Here is a 25,263-nt window from a genome sequence, read left to right as displayed (position 1 = left end):
TGTACCTCCTTCCTGATGGTAACAATGAGAAGAGGGCATGCCCTGGGTGATTGGAATCCTTAATAATGGAATTTGCCTTTCTGCTGAGGCACCGCTCCTTGAAAATGTCTTGGGTATTACAGAGACCAGTACCCAAGATGGAGCTGGCTAACTTTACAACTTTCTGTAGCTTCGTTCGGTCCTGTGAAGTACCTTCTTCCCCTCCACCCCTCCCCACCCACCATACCAGACAGTGATGCAGCCTGTCAGAATGCTCTCCACAATACATCTATAGAAGTTTTCTAGTGTTTTAGGTGACAAACCAAATCTCTTCCTAATGAAATATAGCCACTGTCTTGCCTTCTTCATAGCTGCATTGATGTGTTGGGACCAGGTTAGATCCTCAGCGATCTTGACACCCAGCAACTTGAAACTGCTCACCCTCTCCACTTCTGATCTGTCTATCAGCATTGGTTCATGCGTTCTTGTCTTGCCCTTCCCGCATCACATGATGACACATCACAACCCCAGTGAAGGTAGAAGGAGGCTGTAGCAGTATATGGTCCCCATCGTCTTGTATCCATGCCCCCGATCAGTCAAGGACTGTACGGTGGTTGTCTGTCCATCAGCCTCCACGCACTAATCAATGTCACACACAGATGCTGCCCATTAAGGAAATCCACCCTGACATCCCAGATATGTGAACCCCAGATTGGCATCTGCAAAGACGCTATTGAGACATGGATGGCATCTGAGGTGGATGCTATGGATGCTATTTATTCCAACTAGGGAATCTAGAACTGGAGCCAGATAGGCGTTGGCCATTTAAGAATGAATTGAGAAATATTTTCATAGATGACATTGAGAATCTTTGGAATGCTGTATATCAGACAGCTATGAATACTCATTTGCTGTTACACTGATGAGTAAGATCCATACATTTCTTGCAGACTACCAGAATCGAGTGGCAAAATGGATGACAAACAACATCAGTCACAATCTAATTGAACATTGGAGTGGATTCAATCCTACTCTCATGGTGTATTCCAGATTCTATCGCTATTATTTTGTCAAAGGGTCACTTAACTACCTTTCAAAATTATTGCTTTATTCTAGATAGGCTATAATGAAGAATAAACCATATACCCACCAGAAAAATGTTTGTACTGTGCATTTCATAAACCATTTGATGGTTTTCATAACATCAAGGAGGCTACTTTAGAGCTGATATTGTATAAAACATAGAACAGTACAGCACAGTGCAGGCCCTTTGTGCCTTACCTTTCAACCTCCTCCAAGATCAATTTAACTCTTCATATGCTGCAGCCCTTTTTTTTCCATCCATGTGCCTATTTAAGTCTCTTAAATATCCCTAATGTACTGCATCTACTACCACCCCGGCAACACATTCCACACACCCACCACTCTGTGTAAAAAACCCACCTTTGATATCCCCCTATACCTTCTTCCAATCACCTTAAAATTATGGACTCCAGTATGTTTATGGGCAAAAGTCTCTGGCTATTATCTATCTATACCTCTTATCATCTTGTACATCATTATCAGGTCACCCCACATCCAACTTTGTTCCAAAGAGAAAAGCCCTGTCTCACTCGACATTTCTTCATAAGGCATGTTTTCTAATCTTGGCAGCATCCTGGTAAGTCTCCTCTGCATCCACTCTAATGCTGGCATGTCCTTGTAATGAGGTGACCAGAACTGAATACAATACTACAAGTGTGTTCTAATCAGGGTTTTATAGGGCTGCAACATTACCTCGCGGCTCTTGAACGCAATCAAGATTAGGTTTTGGTTTAATTATCATTTAACCATACATAAATGCCGCCAAACGAAACAGTGTTCCTCCGGGTCCAAGTTACAAAAACAGTCAAACACAGCACAAGACAAATATAGTACATACAATTACAATGGAAGTAAACATACAGTCACACAAAAAATAATAATGTAGCCCAATCCTGTAGATTGATGGTGCATGGGATGTTGTTGACAAGAACAAGCCGCGGCAGTGTGATCACCTCATCCTCGTGCAGCCGCAAACAAAAGCAATCCACCTCGTCTTCCACCGAGCGCAAACAGGAGAGCAGTATCGACACGAGAGGCCCCCAGCCTCCAGCCCAGCATGGACGCTCACCATGCCACCACCTCACCACCCCTGGCTGCTGGCAACAGGTGACTCCATGACATGAGGGCCTGGTCTGTGCTACATCCGAGGGCATGCAACTCCCCCGCTGTCAGTCGGTGAATTGAACTTGTAGTCTTGCAATCACAAGAAAAATGACCAAGACAATCACTCACACCGCTTGTTAGTCTGTGCACTGACTCTGATAGCTTCCTGTAACATGGTCCGCAACAAGTCCAGCTCCTCTGCTAGTAACTCACTTGTGGGGTAGACTTGCAGTACTGGATAGTCTTAATATGTAGCAGTATCTTGTGATCATTAAAATTCAGATAAAGGATGAACAACTACACCTTTGCTTGGACCTGGAGAGGCTGTGACCCTGTGCGCAGCTATCTTACCAGATAGCTTGGATCCAAAACTAGTGAATCAAACATTGCATCACAGCAGAACGAGGACAGGACATGAATAGGAAAAATAGGTTAATGGTTAAGGTGGTGATTCAGCAGTGGAGACAATGTAAAACTCTAAAAAATCCTCTAAACCAGGGTTCCCAACCCTTTTTATGCCTTGGACCCCTGCTACTAACTGAGTGGTCCATGGGCCCCATGATGGTAACTCCTGCAGTAAACAATTATTGAGCATCTGATCAAGTGCTGATTCTCCATACTCCTTTTTAAACACACTAGGGCCTTGATTCCTGCATTTCCCTTAAAACACCAGAATCCCAATTCCCACAGTCCATCAACACACCAGGGTCCTGGTATCCATGCTCTCATAAACACACCAGGGTCCCTTTAACATACTGGTTCTTCAAAGCTCTTTAATATTCCAGAGTGCCCGATTTCATGTTCCCTTTGACATAGCAGAGATCTGTTTCCTGCATTCCCTCTGAAGCCAATCCTGTACTTGCATTGGATGTTCTGAGGAAGCTGGTGATCTGAACACATAATTCTTTGAGGTAGATCTGATGTATTTGTGGTTTGCTGGCAAATAGTTGTATGAAGCAGCATCATCAACATGTCAGATATGTCAGACATCAAAAGAACTAGAAGGCGGGGGAGAAGGCTTGCCGGAAGCACAAGTTTTCTCACTTGCTGCTAAAACTGATATGGCAAAGGTAATGTTAAAATCTACAGGTGAGATTCTAGCACAAGCTGAGTGGTGGCTTTTCAACAACTGAAAATGTTTGTTTGTTACTTTTGGAGCAAGTGCAAGAGAGTAATTTTGAGACTTATTTTGATGTTCAACTCCCCCTAGTGGTAGTAATAGAGTGACTGTCCAGAGAAATTACACGTTAAGCTGCTCAACTGTGAGCTTTTGCACAAAACCAAGTGGCAATTATGGCAAGGAGGCTAAAATCTAGAAGCTAACTTAAAACCAAAAAAGACATTTTAAAATACAGCACTGCTTAATCAGGAACCAAAGTACGCACATGGATGATGAAAACGTAAAAAAAAAGGTAATCTTAGAGTGACATGACATGGAAACAGACTGTTCAGCCGACCATCTGCAAAAGGTGACACAATTGAGTTATATAACATTAAGAAGCATATAGATAGGGGGGCAGAGTGTAGGAAACTTACTACAGCTCTACATTGAACATCAACATCCCCTCAAAACTACACAGTAGATTTCAAGACCTAGACCTCAATACCTCAGTACAACTCCAATGCCATATTTAGGTTTGGTGATGACACTACTGTCTTTGACAGAATCTCAGGTGGTGATGAATCAGTATATAGGAGAGAGATTGAAAGTCTGGCTGAATGGTACCACAATAACCTGTTACTAAATATCAGCAAGACCAAAGAGTAGTTTATTGTCTACAGGAGTAGGAAACCAGAGGTTCATGAATCAGTCCTTATCAGAAGATTAGCAATATTAAATTTCTCATTATCATCATTTCTGTGGATCTGTCCTGGGTTTGGCATGTAACAGCCTTTACAAAGAAGGCACTTTCTTACAAATTTACAAATATTCTGCTTGCCATCTAAAACTTTGACAAAGTTCTATAGGTGCGTGGAGAGTATACTGATGGCTTCATCATGGCCTGGTATGTTAGTACACCAATGCTTTTAAAAGGAAAAGCCTACAAAAAGTAGAGGATATAGCCCGGTAGATACAGTCCATCACAGGTAAAGCCTTCTCCACCATAGAGCACATCTACAAGGAGAGCTGATGCAGGAAAGCAGCCTCCATCATTGAGGGCCCCCACCATCCAAGCCATGCTCTCTTCTCGTAGCTGCCATCTCATAGCTTGCGGGCAGATTTAGAAGAGCTGTTGGGAGTGGTTTAAATTAATATGGTAGGGGGATGGGAACCAGTATGCTTGAGCTGAGGATGAGCCAGCAGGTTTACAAGTAGATGATGGGTGTAACATGAATGTAAAGAAGGACAAACCAGTGATTGGATAGAAATGCAGACAGAGCAAAGAGTTAAATTGTACCACAGAAACAAAATTCAAAAGGGCGAAGAATGCAGGACTAAACGTGCTGTACTTAAATACGTGTAGCATTTGCAATAGGGTGGACAAACTCGTGGTGCAATTAGATATTTGCCAGTATGATGTTGTGGTCCTCACTGAGTCATGGCTGAAAGAAGGTCATAGTTGGGAGCTTAATGTTAAAGAATATACTTTGTATCAAAAGGACAGGCAGGAAGGCATAGGTGGTGGTGTGGCTGTTGGTAAGAGATGGAATTACACCTTTAGAAAGAGGTGACATAGGGACAGAGAATGTTGAAACTTTGTGGGTGGAATTATGGGAATCATATGTCGACTTCCAAATAGCCAAGATGTGGGGTTGAGATTGCAAAGGGAACTGGAAAAGGCATGCAATAAGGGTAATGACACAATTGTATTGGGGGGTTTCAATAAGCATGGGGATTGGGAAAATTAGGCTGGTGTCAGATCGCAAGAGAGGGAATTTGTTGAATGCCTACGAGATGGCTGTTTAGAGAAGCTTGTTCTTGAGCCTACTAGGGGAAAGGCTATCTTAGATTAGGTGTTGTGTAATAACCCAGATCTTATTAGGGAGCTTAACGTAAAGGAACCCTGAGGAGGCAGTGATCATAACATTATTGAATTTGAGAGGGAAAAGCATAACTCACATGTATCAGTATCACAATGGAATAAAGGGAATTACAGAGGCATGAGAGAGGAGCTTGCCCCAGTGGATTGGAGGAGGATACTGGTGGGGATGACAGCAGAGCAAGATGGCTGAAGTTTCTGGGAATACTGTAGTCCACAAGGCACAGAATTTACCTGTCTCATAGAGGAAGTTGTTCTCAAAATGACAGGGGTGGGCAACTGTGGCTGACAAAGGAAGTTAAGGATGCATAAAAACCAAGTTGCAAGATTAGGAAGTTTTTAAAATCCAACAAAAGGCAACTAAAAAGGCTGTAAGAAGGGTAAAGATGAACTATGAGGGCAGACTAGCCAGTAATATAAAGCAGGACACCAGAAGTTTTTTTCAGTTATATGAAGAGTGAAAGGGAGGTGAGAGTTGATAATAGACTACTGGAAAATGCTGCTGCTGAGGTAGAACTGGAGGATAAATTTAATGGGTACTTTGCATCTGTCTTCACTGTGGAAGACACTAGCAGTATGTCAGAGGTCTGTGAGTGTCAGGGAGCAGGAGTGAGTGCCATTGCTATTATGAAGGAAAAAGTGCTAGGCAAACTCAAAGGTCTTAAAGTGGATAAGTCACCTGGACAAGATGGACTACATCCCAGATTCCTGAGAGAAGTTACTGAAGAGATAACAGATGTACAGTATTGGTCATAATCTTTCAAGAATCACTTAATTCTGGCATAGTGCTGGAGGGCATTGCAAATCTCACTCCACTCTTTAAGAAGGCAGGAAGGCAAAAGAAAGGAAATTATAGGTGTTAGCCTAACTTCAGCGGTTGGTAAAATGTTGGTATTAAGGATGAGGTTTTGAGGTATTTGGAGACTAACGATAAAATAAGTCAAAGTCATCATGGTCCCTGTAAAGGGAAATCTTGCCTGACAAATCTGTTAGCTCTTTGAGGAAGTGACAAGCAGGGTGAACAAAGGAAAGGAAGTGCATGTTATTTACTAGGATTTTTAGAAGTTATTTGATAAGGTGCTTAACAAGATGTTACAGGGAAGATACTATGGTGTTACAAGAAAGATACTGGCATGGATAACAGAATGGCTGACAGGCAGGAGGCAGTAAGTGGCAATAAAAGGGGCCTTTTCTGGTTGGCTGCCAGTGACTAGTGGTGTTCCTCAGCAGGTCAGTATTGGGACCACTGCTTTTCACGTTGTTTGTCAATGATTTAGATAATGGAATTGATGGCTTTGTGGCAAAGTTTGCAGATGATATGAAGATAGGTTGAGGGGTAGGTAGTGCTGAGGAAGTAAAGCGATTGCAGCAGGACTTAAAGACAAATTGGAAGAATGGGCAAAAAGTGGCAGATGGAATAGTGTTGGGAAATGTATGATAATGTATTCTGGTAAAAGGAACAACAGTGCAGACTGGGGAGAAAATTCAAACATCAGAGGTGCAGAGGGACTTAGGAGTCCTTGTGTAAGATTCCTAGGTTTAGTCTGTGATAAAGAAGGCAAAAGCAATGTTGGCATTTATTTCAAGGGGAATAGAATATAAAAGCAAAGAGATAATGCAGAGCCTTTATAACACACTAGTCAGGTCGCACTTGGAGTATTGTCAACAGTTTTGAGCCCCATATCTCAGAAAGGATGTATCGTCATTGCAGAGTCCAGAGGAAGTTCATGAGGATGATTCTGGGCATGAAGGGTTAACATATGAGAAGTGTTTGGCAGCTTTGGGCCTGTACTCACTGGAATTTAGAAGAATGTGGCGGATCTCATTGAAACCTACCAAATGTTGAAAGGACTAGATAGGGTGGATTGTGGAGAGGATGTTTTCTGTGGTAGGGTTATCCAGAACTAGAGGGAACAGCCTCAAAATTGAGGGGCAACCCTTTAGAACAGAGGTAAGGAGGAACTTTTTTAGTCAGAGAGTAGTAAATCTGTGGAATGCCCTGCCACAGACTGCGGTGGAGACCAAATCCATGGGTATATTTAAGGCGGAAGTTGATAGTTTCCTCATCAGTCAAGGCATCAAAGGATATGGCAAGAAGGCAGGTGTATGGGGTTGAGAGGGATCAGCCATCATGGAATGACAGAGCAGACTCGATGGACTGAATGGCCTAATTCTGCTCCAATGTCCTATGGTCTTACCAAAAACAAGAGGCATGGGATCCTCTGGTCCCACAATACCAGGTTTGTTTCCTCTCAGCCATCAGGCTCTGATCCACAGGGAATAACTTCACTCACCCCCATCACTGAACCATTCCTATAAGCTATAGATTCTACAACTATTCTCAATATTTATTGCTTATTTACTTTTGTTTATGTTTATTTTTCTCTTTCTGCATTTGCCTATTGGTTGTTTATCCACCTTTGTTGTATGTCATTTTTCATTATGTTGTGTTTCTTTGTAATTGTGCACAAGAAAATGAATCTCAGGGTTGTATACTGTGACACATATGGACTTCGTTAATAAAGTTATTTTGACTTCGATTAATGCTGGTGAAACGAAGGTCATATCTGTTGCTGAAACCTGGAAAAAAAGAATGCTGGTGATGTCCAGCAGAAGTGTTTGGGGAGAATGAAAAAGTTAAAATTAGAAATGGATAGCATTGCAGCCTGGTCTGATACAAACAGAATTAGCAAATTGATGAATTCTGTGAAGAAAAACCTGTAATGTGCCTAAATGGAGGTGGAAGGCATTGCTCTCCCAGATTATGTTTGTAAAGGGCAAGCCACAGACAAATAAATTTAGAGTGGGAATGTGAGTCTTCTCACTTTTCCAATTCTGATAAAGGATTTTTGACCAGAAACATTAACTGTTTTCCTTTCCCTGGATGAGCAGTGTCACCAAATATTCATAAAGAAAACAATAGAGTTTCTCCTAGGTGATGCTGTCAAGGGGAAATGTGCAACTTGGAAAAAGACCATGGATCTCTGGGAGAACAGAGCAAGAAGGAGTCTTGTTGAATCTCTGGCCATGACTGGATAGATAAAAATGAAACAGATGAAAGATAACAGTCTAAGATAAGAATCTTTGGTCTTTTCTATCATGATCTACAATCACATATTAACCTAAGGGTATGCGGATTATTAGGTTAATTAGCTACAGTAAATTCCCCCAAGTGTAGATGCCGGTGAGAAAAGTGGATTATAGGTGGAGGAGTGGGTAAGTAGAATTGATACGAAGAGTCAGAGAGCTGGCGTGGAACCAATGGGCTGAATGACCTCCGAATTGTGGAGAAGTATGAAGCAATCATATGGAAAGTCACAGCTATATCTCTCCAGCCCCTCCAGCCTGTTAGTGGGTCAAACTGAAATTGCGGATGAGAAATTTCCTTGTACACTGGTTCGCTGGAACATCTTATCCACAAGAATTCAAGTGACACAAAAATTAATACATACAGTAATAATTTATTTTGAAATGTTCATTTAGATCTTCTGAAACACTTTGTATCATTCGTAAAAGAGTAGCCATCTGACCTCAAATAACAATATACAACAAGTTACAGCATAGCAATGGCTCTATCTACTTTTCTGGTAAAACCTAGGTCAGGAAAAAAATACTCCAGTCCAAAGCTGCAGGTTACAGACAATCTCTTTTTGCAGCACACACACAGCAGTGTACATTAATACACTGTAGCTATCTATGCACATCATGTGATCACAAAATTGAGTCATTGCTTCAGACAACATACCGTCCGATCCGATCATGCACATGAGCAGGCTGGGGAAGGCTGTTGCACCAGAAATCATAAGGCTGTGAATTTCACAGCTGCATGATTACCTAGAGGATTAGGAAACTTCACAATTACTAACGTGGAATATTAATACTTACCTCATTCACTTTTTTGCATGTAATTAAATATCTATTTTTTGTTAAACTCCCTGACCTTTTTTTGCTGTTAAAATGTTGAACATGATTGATATATTTTAATGGATTTATCTAGACTATTTCCAAGTATTTTTTTAAGTTACATAAGCCAAGCAATACATAAAGGGATCATGGCAGGAACTCTTCATACATAATACAAGTAAAACTGACTGTACATTGTTGTCTTTGACAGCTGTAGGAATAATGTCAAACTTCCCAACCAAATGCGCCTGTCAAATGTCCACCAGCAATAATATAGTTTTCTAACAAATATGGCTTCCTTAACAAAGTCCCTCTGCGAAGGAAAAAAGCAGATATTTACAAGAGCATCTTAGTTGATCAATAATTTTTGTAAAACAGATAACTTCAAATATCAGATAGTTGTTCCAAAAAAATCATACATAATGAACCAATTTTATACAACCAATGTTATTTCAAACAGAAGTTACTAAATAGGATCCAGAGTGACGTTTAGGGCTTTGATTTCCACTGGAGTCAGTAGCTTCAGATTTAGAGCTTTCCTTTCTCTTGCTGTTGTTGTTTACAGGCGTTGGAATTTGTGATGGCCGTGTCGTGCTATTATCTGTGCTACTCTTTCGAGGGCTGGGTATATAGTTGAAAGGAGTTACTCTTGCAGCAACTGTACCACTTGGTGAGTTGTGCTTGCTTGAGCTGTTTGAACTGAAGGGGGTACGCTCAGTGACAATTGTAGTCTCTGTTTCTGGTGAGGTAGCAGAACTGTTCATAGCAGATCTTGTTTCTGCCGCCTTTTTTTCTGGACTATCCAAATGAGTAAATGAATTTAAACATTTTTCCATTCTTAAACCGTGAGGAAGAGTTCTGTGTTCTGAAGATGGTTTGTTCTGTGCATCACCTGAACCTTCGTCATCATTTGGGCACATCTTTTCGGGCAAATCATCAATAACTGGTGGTGTATTACCTGCTGGAGACCTTCCAGGGCGAGGGTTATTTATTGGGCAGTCTTCGATTCTCACCCAGACATCCTCAGTTTTTGATACAGGGGGTGCCATCTGGTAAACTAAATTTTTGCTTTCAGTGCTATGTCCAGTTGAATTATTCTGAACATGGCTATTTATTTGTGGAATTTCATTATCTTTAATTTTCCTCCAAGTTCCTCTCAGAGGAACGGGGTTTTCCTTGCCTTGTTTGCTACCATGTGCACAACTTCCCTGATGTGGTTTCTCATCTTCACTTTTGGCCTTCTCACTTGATTCTGAAGAAGCTGACAGAATTGATGAAGAACTCCCCGTTCTACGCCACGTGCTAACACGAGGAAGAGATGAAGAATGCTTGCTATGTTCACGCTTCCATGTACCTGATCTATTGACTGGAAGCCTTGAAGGACTCTCAGAATGAGATCGAGCTATGTCATGTTTCCGCATAGGTCGCCCTTCCAGCTGTTCTGCAGAGAGATTCTGGTTTGGAGGCACTTTTCTCCAACTACTGGTTTGGTTTAGTAAATGACTGGGCATCACATCCAAATGCTGGGATGGACTTAAAACTGGAGTCTGAGTTTGTGATCTTGGTGATGTAGGCCTAGAAGGTGGAGATAGAGATTCAAAAGAAGTAGATTCTTCTAATTTTCTCCTCAAAGTTGGACTTGGGGCTTCTTTTATAAATGTTGACTGGCGCATTAATGTAGGCCTTTCAGATCTGTCAGACTCACTGCCACTGGATTTTGTTGAAGACATTCTTGACAATTCTACTCTTTTTCCCGGTACGGTGCTGCTGCTACTCTGGCTTAGACCTTTAGAATGAGACTCACTTCTGGTTATAGAAGGTGTGCCCTTTCCTAGGCTTGTTTGCTTTGGTGTGGCCTGTTGTAATGGTCTGCCTGGAGATGTGTAGGACATTTTTCCTGATCCTGACGGTTTAGCTGAGGCAGTACTTGGAGAGGATGTTCTTGGAAGCTGTGACATTTTGTTGGAAGGGCTGATCCCATTTCTCCCTGGAGATATGGAATTCCTACCAGGAGATTGCATGGGTCTAGATAATGACTGCTGGGAGGGTCTAGAAGGAGTAGAATCTCTAGATCCTGATCTAGAAGATCCTTTGCTGCTGGATGCTCCCTGACCAACTGTTTGCTTGCCTATTGGACTTGACTCTAATTTTAATGGAGTTTTAATACCTCTTGATGAATGACTTGAGCTCTGCCCAGAGTTTGGACTTTTAGAGGTTATATTTTTAGGTGGCATCTTCGGAATAGGGCTAGTGCTAGGTGAACTGTTCCTTACACCAGGTATGTGAATCATGGTCCTTCCGCGTGAGATCATTGGCATATTTGCCTGTTGGGAGTTTTTTGGCTGGTTGGTAGGAGTCTCAATATTAGAACGGGCCTTCCCAGTTATTAAACTTTTATAGACTCTTTTTCCTCCGCGAATTGCTTTAACATTTTCTTCTTCGTTCTTTTTATTGTCACTGGTGATTTTATCACTAGGTTTCACTATTTTAGGGCCCTTATTAGAAGTGAATGGTTTTTCTTCCTGATCAGGTGTAAGATGAAAGGGTGACCCTAAGGAAATACCAGATTTGAGGGAGAGAATGGAGTCAGAATCAGAAGAGCCCTGCCTTGACAGGCAGGCAGCAGCCTGATGCAAGCTACTGACTATAGAATTAGCACCCTCTTGAATGGCTTTCCAATCAAAACTTTCAGAATCTGGAGAGAAAGCTTGCTCTGAAATAGGGCTTTGTACTTGGTCTCTTAAATTCATCGACTCATTCATCTCCTCTGCTGATGCTGCCGAGGTATCACTTCCTGTATTTTCCCAGTTACTCTTGCCTTTTGCAAGGAGCTTTTTCTTCTTCGGCATAGCTGAACTGATGCATTCTTGGAGAAGGTCATCTTCAGAATCTATGCTAAGAGAGCTAAGGGAGCTATTTCTAGAGAAACACACTGGTGTGTCTTCAACATGAAATGACTTAGGGGCATAGCCAGATGCTGGTGGTCTGTTCACTGCAACTTGGCTACTTGTGTGTTCTCCCTGTTCAGAATGCTGTACTGTTTTTTTATTATTATTCTCCTGGTCAATATCACTAAGTGAACTTAATGATGAATTACGAGAAAAGCAGACAGGAGTATCTTCAATGGCAAAATTTTGCATTTTTTCATCTGTCACTGTTTCCTGGACATTGTTGTCCTTTGGTGTTTGAGAGTAAACTGCCTGCCTCTGTACAGCAGATTTTGACTGCCCTCTCCCTGACACAGATTTTTGACTTGGTTGAACTTTATCAGTAGATTGTTGACTAATTGGATTTTGTTTGCTGTTACAACTTTTTACATCACTGGAAACATTGTCCTTTTTGCCCTTTTGTTTTTTTAATTCTGCTTTTTCTTTTGTGAGATCAGTGTCGTCGTCATCAAAGTCGAGTGAGCTGAGGGAATCATTTCGGGAAAAGCAATATGGAGTTCCTTCAATTGGAGTATAATGATGTGGAGAGTCAAATGCAAAGCCTCCACGCACACGGTTATCGTTACTAGGTGGCTTATCTTGAAAATCCCCAGCAATGTTTTTTGTAACTTGCTTTTTGCCACCTTTCTCCATGTCTTTCCTGTGTTCTGTGGAGGGATCTTCAGCATTGAAGCTACTTTCAGGATCAGGTATGGATGGACGTTGTAATGTACGCACCTTGCACTCATTGTTCTGAGACAATGGCTTCATTGGAGATGTTGGGTTTTGTTTTTCTGCCTCTTGTGGATTTGCACTGTTCAAAGAATTTGATGTTTGTTGAACTTGGCTCATCACTTTTTTAATTCTGAAGGGTTTATGGCTCTTTCCTTTTGGCATAGCAGAGTTTATACATTCAGCTAAAATATCACCTTCCTCCATTTTGTCATCTTGCCCTGACTGGGCAGTAGTAAGACCTTTTGCTGTCTCTGCATCATCCATATTCCTGCCTTCAGTAGGTATGGTATCTCTCTTCTCCAACACTGTAGATTCAGACGCAGGCTGAATAGCCTCTGAACTTACCAATTCATTTGGAGGTGACTCAATGGTGAGGTCACTTAGAGATGTTGCTGTTGAAAAGTTTATTGGAGTCCCCTCAACACAGTAAACTCGTGGCATATCTTCTCTAAATATGTCATGGTTAAAACTGACGTGCTTTTGAGAATGAACTCTATTTTGATTAGAAAGCAATTTGTACACAGGCAATTGACTTGGTTTTCTTGCTACAGGAGGTGGTATCCGTGATGTAGTACTAGCAGCAGTTTTCTTAGCTTTACTTGAAGATTTAGTTGGCATGGCTGAATTTATGCATTCTTCTAAGATATCAATATCATCATCATCATCGTCGTCGTCCAGTATATCTTTCTCAGGTTCTGCAGATTTCTCTACTTTACGTTTATTTTTCTCAGTTACATCTTCTTTCTTAACAATCTCTTCATTCTTGTGATCATCTTCATAAACAGGAGGCATTACTGTGAGCTCAAGATCCTTCTGAATAAACGGCTCATCCAGGCTAAGAGCGCTTAAGCTTGATGCACATGAGAATCCATCTGGAGTGTTTTCTGTGGCAAAATGCATCAGACAATCACCATCCTGAGGAATCTGGACTCTCTGAACTGCTTCATTCACAGCCTCCTGCCGTTGGCCAACCTCTCTGCTCTTAACATTAGTCTGATCCTTGATTTTATGTGCATCTCTCTTTAGCTGAGCTGGCTGGGGCGGAGGAGTCTTACTTCTACTTGGAGGCATTGTCTGTCCTGGACTGTCTGGAAGATCACTTGGGCTTATAACTCCACTAACCATTTCACTGCAAGGTTCACTCTGAATGGAGCTAGCAATTGACTGACTTTCAAAGCTTCCCAATGAACTGACAGAACTGCATCTACTAAACACCAAAGGAGTTTCCTGCACATAATGTTCTGGTGGACTTTTCGGAGTCTGAGCCCCACTCTTCGATGGTGATTTTGCACCTGAAGAGAACTCAACAGCTTTTTGACGACCAATATCAGGTTGAGACACATTAGTGGCCTGCAACCTATTCTGTTTCATTCGGGTATGATGTGAAGTAGAGGAAGCCTCATCTATTGTTGTTTCAACAGGTAGCTGTCCATTATTTTCCTTGAGGTCAATGATCTGCAGAGTGGTGCCATCATCTGCTACATGTTTGGCTTGGCTACGACCTTCCATCTCATCCTCTGACGACAAGGAAGAAAGTGAACTACACCTTGAAAAACAAATAGGAGTATCCTCCACACAGTAAGTTTGCATGGTTTCTTGGTTAATTGAAGGAGCCTTACAAGTGGTTGGTTTCTGAACAGTAGGAGCAGCAGTTGTTCTTGTTTGTGCAGGGCTGGGATGAAGTCGTCTCTGTTGGCTGGTAGTGTTGATATTGGAAGTTGGTGTGTTTCCACAAGTTGATGATGCATGGTCTTTTGTTGTGTTTTGAACTGAAGGACCTTTCGAATATATAAAAGGTTGACTCTGTGAAGAGGGAGGCACTTCTGTAGCATATTTCAAACTATAATCAATTGGCTGTTCGACATGGTGTTCCTCCTCTGTAAACTTCATACTATAATTTGTGGGCCTGTCCTCTTCCCCCTCAGGCTGTTCTTCTTCAGAGTAACGCTCACTGTAGTTGGTTGGTTTGTCATCTTCATAGTCATCCACTTGGCAAAGAGATGGATTAATTTTTTGGTTCATTCTGTGTTCAGAGTCGACTCTAATTTGATCAGAACTGTTATGTGCCCTGGTACTGTAAGAACAATCTGACTGACTAAATCGAGGTTGGAATTTAATATGCCCTTCCTCTCCACTGCAGGTATTTTCACAAAAAATAGAATATCCAGAGGGTTGACTTCTAGACTGTTTATGTTCATTTCTTTTCATCTCTTCTTCTACAATATGCTTCTGGCGTGCCCATTGTTCATTTTGTGACGGGCTCTGTCGGCCAGAATTTAACTGTTCATCTGAGTATTTGAGACTGTAGTTAATTGGTGTATCCAGTTCCGCATCATTGTCTTCCAAATGATTGGCATTGTGAATTTTATTGGCGAGATCAGCTGGATATTTTTCATAGTTGCAGAACTTGCTTTCATCATCCTCTGAGAAGGATTCAATCGACGGCTTCATTTGCCCTCTTTTACCATATCCATCACTACTGCTAACACTATTTAAACTGTCATTTGATGACCTCCTGTACTCTGTTTTCCCATAAGGCATGGAGGTGGTTCTGTTGGGGTTTTCAGATTTACTATAGTTAAACATGTTAGGATGGGGATGAGATGAAGAACCTCGTCTCATTCCAGTCCTGTCCTCTGGCAGACAGTGCAAATCAGAAGCTGACGGTGAATTCCTGTCCTCTGATGATAAATGCATACTTGATACCTCTTCCATGACCTTGGCTATTTGAGCTGTGGTGGCAGGCACCTGCCTCCCCAATCTTTTGGAAGGATCTGGTGCATTTTCAGGAGGAAAGGAAGCAGCATCTGGTCCTCTTCGATCTCTTTCTACGTTTCTCTCCTTTTCTGGTCTGGAGCTATCAACAGTTCCCCTGCTGTCTCTTGATGAATTCGGTAGCATTGAGGAAGTCACGTAAGGTGATAAGACAGTCATGTTTCCAGTGTTGAAACTCTCTGACCTGCATACCCCATCATCAAGTCTACTAGAGTCTAAAACATATTCACTGTATCTGCCCTGTTTGTGTCTTTGTCTGTTGCGATGAGATGCCTTGGGACTCAAGTTATCAATATTATCAAAAGTTTCTGATAACTGTTGAGCATCTAACTCTGCTTCCAGAGCTTTTTGTTTTCGAACATGCAGAGATGGTAGACTTGATCCTGGAGACATGATGTTGGCATCCTTGTATTTGGCAGGTCTGTTAGCCATCAGGTTCCTCAAAGCTGCAGCACTTCCCATTGCAATCATTTTGTGTTTAGAATGAATTAGATTTTTGAGCATGCTAACTGCTCCCATGTCCCACAAAGACTCTTGATCCTTGGCATTTCGAGCCGATAGATTCCAAAGGGTTCCACATGCATTGCTAACTATTGTCAGACTGTGAGATTTTAAGTGTTGCAGCAACGTCTGTAAGCAATTGTTTTCTCTGAGGATTTGCCTGGGTAGAAAATAAGATTTATTTAGATAGATATCTTCAAATCAAAAAATAACAGACCTATATTAAACTTAATAAATATGAACATATTTAATAGATCTAAACATTACACATTGTTAATTGATAGGGGGTGGAAAAGTAACAGAAGTAAAGTCATTGGGGGTGGGAATGGGGATGTACTTATGAGTGAAGAGAGAAGATGAAAGAGATAAAGGCAAAGGGGAATGAGGCTGGGGATAAAAGCAGGGTTTGAAGTGGAAGATTGATAAAAATGGATTGGAGCAGGGTTACTACTGATAAACAATGTTACTACTACAAAGACCAGGAAGGGAAGTTGAGCAATCAGAAGCTGTTGTAATAGCTTTAGGAAATTGAGAAATGGGACTCAAGATGAACTGACCGAGGACACGAAAGGAGAAAAGTTAGTGAAATGTGAGAATTTGAAATCAAGGCTGAGGAACATTACCCTATTTTCAACAAATCAAAGATTACATGTACCTGTGATCTTCATTTGTAGCAATCAAACTGGAAACATTCCTTAGGATGCCACCTCCACTTTCAATAATGGCAAGTGTATTGGTTTGGCTTCTGTAAGTTAAAGTGCTGACTAAAAAGGCAAGTGCTCCACACACAGTACAGATGTCAGCCTTATTCTCAGTGCAGTGTGCAGATAAGTTCCAAAGGGCACTGAGAACACTCTTTAGAGTTGATTCCTTTAAAAACAAGAGAGAAAGAAAATATTCAACTTCAATTTTGTTTCAGTTCATATAGAGGATATTTTGGAACTGTATCAGGTGTAGCTACATGATGCAGCTTTCTGATATGCAATAAATTTGAATACCACAAAACTTTAATTTCCTTAATCACTTTTATTGTTGTGTCTACCTCGAAAGACCAAACATCTAAAAACACATGAAAGTCTGCAGGTGCTGGAAATCCAAGGCAACACACACAAAATGCCACAGGAACTCAACAAGTCACTCAGCATCTACGTTGGGCCAAGACCCTTCATCAGGACAGAAAAGGAAGGGGGAAGATGCCGGAATAAAAAAAATGGGGGGAAGGGGAAGGAGGAGGAGGATAGCTCAAAGGTGATAGGTGAAGTCAGGTGAGTGGGAAAGCTCAAGGGATGGAGAAGAAGGAATCTGATAGGAGAGGAGATTGGACCATACAAAAAAGGGAAGAAGGAGCAGACCAAGGGGAAATGACAGGCAGATGAGAAGAGGTAAGAGGCCTGAGTGGGGAATAGAGGAAGAGGGGAGGAGGAAGGAAATTTTTTTTTAAATTAGAAAGAGAAATTGATATTTGTACCATCAGGTCGAAGGCTACCCAAACAGAATATAAGGAATCAGAATTAAAGTGTTTGGCCACTGGGAAGTTTTACTTTAGGCGGATGGCGCGGAGGTGCTTGACGAAGCAATTCCTCAATTTACAACAGGTCTCAAAAATGTAAAGAAGGTCACATTGGGAGCACTGGACATAATAGACAACCCCAGCAGATTCGCAGGTGAAATGTTGCCTCATTTGGAAGGACTGTTTGGGACGTTGAATGGAGGTGAGGTATCTGGGCAGGTGTAGCACTTAGATCACCTGCAGGGATAAGTGCCGGGAGTGAGATTAGTGGGGAGGTGGGGAGGGACAAACGGGCAAGAGAATCACAGGTGGGACAATCCCTGCAGGAAAGCCGGGGGGGGGCAGGGGGGGAGACAGGTAAAGATACGTTTAGTGGTAGGATCCCTTTGAAGATGGTGAAAGTTGCAGAAGATGAAGTGTTGGACGCAGAGGCTGATGGGTAGTAGATAAGGACAAGAGGAACCTAAACAGATGGGGTTAGCGCAGATGTTTGGGAAGTGAAGGAGATGCGGGTGAGGGCAGCATCAATAGTGGAAGGAGGGAAATCTGTTCTTTGAAGGAGGACATCTCCGATGTCCTAGCTTGGAAAGATGCACCCTGGGAACAGATGCAGTGGAGGTGAAGAAACTGAAAAAAGGGAATAACAGGAGATAGGGTGGAAAGAGGTATAGTCAAGATAACCGTGGGTATCAGTAGGTTCATAAAAGATGTCAGTTGACAGTTTGTCTCCAGAGAGACAGAGAGATCAAGAAAGGAGAGGGAGGCTCAGAACTGGACCAACTGAATTTAAGGACAGGTGGAAGTTAGAGGCAAAGTTGATGAAATTGACAAGCTCAGCATGGGTGCATGAAGCAGCACCAAAGCAGTTGTCAAGGTAGCAGAAGAAAAGGTGGGACGTATTACTGGAAAAGGCTCAAAACAAGGAGAGTTCTACATAGCCAATGAAGAGGCAGGCATAGCTGGGGCCCAACTGTGTGCCCATGGCTACCCCTTGCATTTGGACAGACTGAGAGCAGTCGAAGGAAGAAGTGTTGAGGGCGAGGACCAGTTCAGCCAGGCAATGAGGGTGCTGGTGGAGGGGAATCGGTTGGTTCTTTTGTCAAGAAATATTTGTTAGATACATTGTAGACTATAATAATTATCTTTCAGGCAGATTTCATTTTAAAATGTATTAACATTATATCCCGGAATCTATTTTTTAATATTGAATGGGATGGTAGGGCTTGATATTCATTTTGTGGAGAATTCATTTTTAACCTTCCCATAATTCAAGTGACCATTTGCATATTTTGTAGCATTTAACAAAGATTTATCCCCAACATTCACACTTTGTTGTACCTTGTAAACAAGTTCTGCTGCTCAGCATTTGGCAGGTTTGACAAACATAAGCTGTCTATACCCTTGGAAAAATGCAGACCAATCTTTCACTTCTTCACAATCCAACTGAGTCTCAAAGTTAAACTACTGCTTTAAACCAACATATATATACTGCCATTTGTCCATACATAATGTCCATTTCCATGCTGTGATTACATAGCAGTCTGCACTTAAAAAATCTTTTGAAATCACAAGAGGCAACTGGTAATAATTTCCACATTAATTCATTATGAGCCATGTCATACGACGTGGCCAATCTTGGTCTTGACCGTGATTGTTCTTTGCAAAATTTTGTACAGAAGTGGTTTGCCATTACCTGCTTCTAGGCAGTGCCTTTACAACAGGTGACATCAACTTTTGAAGATGTACTTGATGGTGAGTAGGTTAGTGTCTGTGTCGGCGCACACTGAGTCTACAAAGCCTCTGCAGCTTTCTTCCATCCTGTGTGATCCAGAAGGTGATGCAACCAGACAGAATGTTCTCCACATTAAAATTTGCTGGAGTCTTTGATGACATACCAAATCTTCTCAAACTCCCAAGGAAGTATAGCTATTTGTGTGCCTACTTCATGTATGCATCAGTATGTTGGGCCCAGGATAGATATCTGAGATGTTGAAACCCAGAAACTTGAAGCTGCTCACCCTTTCCACCGCTGACTCCTCGATAAGGACAGGAGTGCTCTTCCAATTTCCCCTTCCTGAAGTTCACAATTAATTCTTTGGTCTTACCGATGTTGAGTGCAAGGTTGTTGTTGTGACACCACTTAACCAGCTGATTTACCTCACTTCTGTATGCTTCCACATCACCATCTGAGATTCTTAGCACACTTATAGATTAATCCTTCTTAAATACTGTTCAATTTCCTCATTCACATTATGATCAATAGTCAGTTGCTTTAGTAACTAATTAGAAAATTGATTCCAAGAAAATGTCCTGGATGACATTTGGCTTGTACAGGAGAGTGTTGAGATTATCGATTGGAGTTACAGGGAAGTAGTCACCCCTAAATTGGAGGCAGGTAGCTGGGTGTCTGTCAGGAGAAGGAAAGGGAAGGTGAGTAAGCAGTTAGTGCAGAGCACCCCAGCGGTCATTCCCCTCAATAATTAGTATACCATTTTGGATACTATTGTGGGGGATGACCACCCAGGGGAATGCCACAGAGACCAGGTTACTGGCACTGAACATGGTCCACGGTGCAGAAGGGAAAGAGGGAGAAGAGGGGAGTGGTAGTGATAGGGAACTCAATAGTCAGAGGAACAGACAGGAGATTCTGCGGACACAAATGCGACACCTGGATGGTATGTTGCCTCTCGGGTGCCAGGGTCAGGGACATCTCAGGTTGTGTCCACAGCATTTTGGAGGGGGAGGGAGAGCAGCCAGATGTCTTGGCACATATTGGTACCAAGGACATAGGAAGGAAAAGCAAACAGGTCCTGAAGAGAGAATTCAAAGAGCTAGGCTGAGATGAAATATGAAAGCAAGCTAGCAAACTTGGCGGGAGGAGAAGATGGCAGCGTGACACAGCGCGCGCAGCTCTCCGGTGAAATGATATCGTTTCTGATAAATAGGGGCTGTGGACAATTCTGATTTGATGAAGACAGACGCGAGAAGAAGAGGAACATCCGGAGAAATTTCTGAAATGCCTGGCTCGCCATGTTGTTACTGTGCGATCGAGAATCTCCAAGGGGTAGGCCCCAAAATCCCCGGCTTTGCCTGCTGCTGGCGACCGAGGCTGAGGTCAAAACGCTTGTATCGAGATGGTGCTCGGTACTCGGTGTTGGAGGGCTGATCAGATCTTGAAGTTTTCGGACGACTCAGAGTCGGACTGTGGTCTGGCATGGCAGGGAGAGTTTTCTTCCTTCTCTTGTCTGCGTGAGATGTGGGACTTTCGAGAAACTTTGAACTTTTTTTTACTGTGCCACGGACTGTTCTTCATCAAGTTATGGTATTGTTGCACTGTTGTAACTATATGTTATAATTATGTGGTTTCGTTAGTTTTTCAGTCTCAGTCTGTCCTGTGTTTTTGTGATATCACACCGGAGGGATATTGTATCATTTCTTAATGCATGCACTACTAAATGACAATAAAAGAGGACTATGTGTCCTCATAATCTAAAGGAACAATATTAAGGTGGATAGAAAAGCTTTTTGAAGTATATAAAAAGTAAGAGAGAGATGAGAGTGGATATAGGACCACTAGAAACTGAGGCTGGAGAAATAATAATGGGGGACAAGGAGATGGCAGATAAACTAAATAGGTTTTCTGCATCAGTCTTCACTGTGGAAGACACTAGCAGTGTGCCAAATGTTTAAGGGTGTGAGGGAAGAGAAGTGAGTGCAGTTACTATTACAAGGGAGAAGATGCTCAAAAAGCTGAAAGACCTAAAGGTACACAAGTCAACCGGACCAGATGAACTGCGGATAACCAGCCTCACTTCAGTGGTTAGGAAGATGTCAGAGTCAATTGTTAAGGGTGAGGTTATGGAGTACTTGGTGACACAGGACAATATAGGACACAGTCAGCATGGTTTCCTTCAGGGGAACTCCTGCCTGACGAACCTGTTGAAATTCTTTGAGGAGATTACAAGTAGGATAGATAAAGAGGATGCAGTGGATATTGTATATTTGGATTTTCAGAAGGCCTTTGACAAGGGTGCCACACACGCTGCTTACCAAGTTAAGAGCCCATGATATTACAGGGAAGTTACTGGCATGGTTAGAGCACTGGCTGATTAGTAGGAGCAGTGAGTGGGAATAAAAGGATCCTTTTCTGATTGGCTGCCAGTGACTAGTGGTGTTCTGCAGGGTCGGTGTTGGGACCTCTTCTTTTTGTGGTGTATATCAATAATTTAAATGATAGAATAGATGGCTTTGTTGCCGAATTTGCAGATGATACGAAGATTGGTGGAGGGGCAGATAGTGTTGAGGAAACAGATAGACTACAGAAGAACAGACAGATTAGGAGAAATGGGCAAGAAAGTGGCAAATTAAATACAATGTTGGAAAATGGTCATGCACTTTGGGAGAAGAAATAAAAGACCAGACAATTTTCGAAATGGGGAGAAAATCAAAAATCTGAGATGCAAAGGGACTTGGGAGTTCCTGTGCAGAACAGCCTAAAGGTTAACTTACAGGTTGAGTCGATAGTGAAGAAGGCAAATGCAATGTTAGCACTCATTTCTAGAGGTCTAGAAAAAAGCAGGAATGTGATGCTGAGGCTTTATAAGACACTGGTGAGACCTCACTTTGAATATTGTAAACAGTTTGGGCTCCCTATCTAAGAAAAGATGTGCTGGAATTGGAGACAGTTCAGAGCGGGTTTACAAGGACGATTCCGGGAATGAAAGGATTATCATATGAGGAACGTTTGATGGCTCTAGGCCTGTACTTGCTGGAATTTAGAAGGATGGGGGTGGGGGGGAGAATCTCATTGAATCTTTTCAAATGTTGATAGGCCTAGACAGAGAAGTTGTGGAAAGGATGTTTCCCATGGTGGGGAGTCTAGGACAAGAGGGCACAGCCTCCGGAAAGCGGGGCGTCCATTTAAAACAGAGATGCAGAGAAACTTCATTAGCCAGAGAGTGGTTAATTTGTGGAACTTGTTACCACAGGCAGCTGTGGAGTCTAGGTCGTTGGGTGCATTTAAGGCAGTGCTTGATAGGTTCTTGATTGGGCACAGCATCAAAGGTTACGAGAAGGCCGTGGAGTGGGGCAGAGGAGGGGTTAAAAAAAAAAAGGATCAGTCGTGATTGAACGTGGAACAGATTCAATGGGACAAATAGACTAACTTCTGCTCCAATGTCTTATGGTCTTATGATATAATATCTTTTTCTGACGTTAAACAAGTTTCTGTAAGCTGGCCTTGTAGTAGGATAAAAACTGACACGTATTTATTGGTTGACAATTCTTTCCTCCAAAGGAAGCGCTGAATTGTCACATAAAGAATTAATTTTTATGAAAGGTAAGTAGTTGTTGCATCATAGCCATGCAAAAGAGCGTTTGAAACATAATCAACAAAGATAACGAGACTCCTGAATATCTGGAAGTCACCTTTTCTTGTGAACTTTCTGGGAGGAAACATCATAAATTTCAACTTTGTGAAAAGAATCATTTCCTACCTTTTTAACATCCAGTGCACATTCCATTAAAGCACTCACACTACCAACTTCACGCAAGATCTTTTTACTGTTTACATCTGCTCGCCATGATAAATTTCGCAACACGCTTGCAATTACCTGAAACATTTGACAATTAAAGTAATGATAATAGGGAATACTATGATTTTATAGATATACTATTATATTTTATTTCCTATTTATTCCTAATTTAATGTTTAGACTGCAAGCCCAAAGTCACGTTCATGTATGACAATACTTCCAAAAAACTGACCACTGGAGAAACCATTGTCATAAGAAATTATTACAGAGGCGGCAAAAATTTTTTCAGGAAATGGTTATACATTTGTACTAGGGTTGAACGTACACAGTGATGAACAGCCAAATAATGTAAAATGTGATTCAAAGATGCAAGCCTGCATATCCAATTAAAAGAAAAAAATGTAATAATTGGACAATATAAGAATTTGTATATACTCCCTTGGCAAATGAAAGAAGATATTTTGATGAGATAATTCAATCCTTATTTATATTATTCTTTTTAAGTATATTCTCACTGTGGCAAGGCAGTAACCTCACATGAATGATCTTTTTAGGTACTCAGTGCATTCAGAGAAACTTTATACTTCAATAACTTTGACTGACCCAGTAAATTAAATACTGACGCTTCACTGAAGCTCAGGTTTAATATCCATTCCTACCTGTTGCAGATCTTCACTTTCTGATTTAAGCTGAGCCACCATTGCTCTCATACAACCTTTCATAGAACAGAGTGTAGCCTGTGTAAAGGAAGCAGTATTGCAGAAGCATGATGTAACATGAAAAAATGAAGTTAATTATTAAGACTACTTAAACACAAATTGGCCGAAAATTAGGAATTGAGTGCAAGGTGGGGACTGTTTTGTAGAACAAGACTGTGCAAAATAAATAAGTCTGATACATATTAATTTTATGATAATCTTAAAGTATTTTCTCATTTAAATATAATTGTTCAGAATGTGACCATCTACAATGATTTCATAGATCACATTCTCTTGAAAAGATGACAAAAAATTTTTGCTGTTGCTGACATTCTGAAGCAACCAATCTCCCCCTCCCAAAAAAGAAACAATGGAATTATATTTACATCTCTCCAAAAGTCAAGGGCATGATGAAAATGCAAAACTAAACTTCATCTGCAACAAACTGCTCACCTTATTTGCAACATCCCCAAAAGTTAAATTTGTAAGTGCCATCCCAGCATATCTTCGCAATGTAACACTGTAATGGTCATCGGTGAGGCCATACATTTCACAATCCACTTGTAATAATTCAGCTATTGCCTGTAAACCACCTGCATATGATATAACAATAGTCATAGTCATACTTCATTGATCTTGAGGGAAATTGGGTTTTGTTACAGTTGCACCAACCAAGAATAGAGTATAAAATGTTAGCTTTGAAAGTATTCATAATGTGTTTTTAAAAGCATGAGCCAAAAACATCATTTTAAATTTTAAACAATATATTAAATATTAATTTGCAGCCTTCAATTACAATGAAGGCTATCACTGTAAAATATTTAATTAATCAGAGAGTAAATTATGGAGCAGTTACAAGGTCAAAGGATCTTACTTGGGCTGCTGTATCTGTCCTGGCTCATTAGAACAGTGCTGGTTCCCTCACCCCATAACGCTGAAAATTCAGCCCCCTTTTAACATCACAACTGAATCTGCCTTTGTTACCATCTCTGGTGGTGCATTCAGACCCCTTACTACTCGTTGCAAAGGAAAAGCTTTCCCTGGCGTCACTGTTGGTTATTTGCTGTTCATCTTCATTCTATGCCCTGTCATTCTTGAATTTTCCAACAATGAGAACATTTTCTATCTACTCAGTGCCATTCTGATTTTAAAAATCATATGTTCCTGCAACTTCTCTTTTGTTCCAAGGAGAACAACCTGAGCTTCTATTCTCTATCTTTCGCCTACCTGAGGATCTATCCTGGGCCCAACATATTGATGTAATTACAAAGAAGGCACAACAACAGCTATATTTCTTTAGGAGTTTGAGGAGAATTGTATGTCACCAAAGACACTCGTCAATTTCTACGTATGTACGAAGGACAGCATTCTAACTGGCTGCATCACCATCTGGTATGGAGGGGCCACGGCACAGAATTGGATTAAGCTGCAGAAAGTTGTAAACTCAGCCAGCTCCACCATGTGTAGTAGCCTCCCAAGCATCCAGGACGTCATCAAAAATGTGATGCCTCAAAAAGGCAGCATCCATCATTA

The 25,263-nt window shown here is 41.5% G+C and overlaps 1 protein-coding gene across 6 annotated transcripts in view; it reads right to left on the bottom strand.

The window, feature by feature from the left end:
* Positions 1-8,604: 8,604 nt before the first annotated feature.
* The window catches only part of apc (APC regulator of WNT signaling pathway), a 210,190-nt gene continuing 193,531 nt past the window's right edge, over positions 8,605-25,263 (bottom strand). For all 6 annotated transcript variants that reach the window (XM_072281388.1, XM_072281392.1, XM_072281389.1 and 3 more), the window contains 5 exons: positions 24,184-24,323; positions 23,692-23,769; positions 22,994-23,110; positions 16,644-16,858; positions 8,605-16,148 (listed from right to left, as the gene is read on the bottom strand). In XM_072281388.1, the coding sequence (XP_072137489.1) occupies positions 9,503-16,148; positions 16,644-16,858; positions 22,994-23,110; positions 23,692-23,769; positions 24,184-24,323 (7,196 nt within the window). In that variant the 3' untranslated portion in view covers positions 8,605-9,502. The remainder of the gene's footprint in view (positions 16,149-16,643; positions 16,859-22,993; positions 23,111-23,691; positions 23,770-24,183; positions 24,324-25,263) is intronic.

Source organism: Mobula birostris, chromosome 17 (genome assembly GCF_030028105.1).
Source record: "Mobula birostris isolate sMobBir1 chromosome 17, sMobBir1.hap1, whole genome shotgun sequence".
NCBI lineage: Eukaryota > Metazoa > Chordata > Chondrichthyes > Myliobatiformes > Myliobatidae > Mobula > Mobula birostris.
Note: the sequence above shows the minus strand (reverse complement) of the source record. Positions and strands in the feature narration are given on the sequence as shown.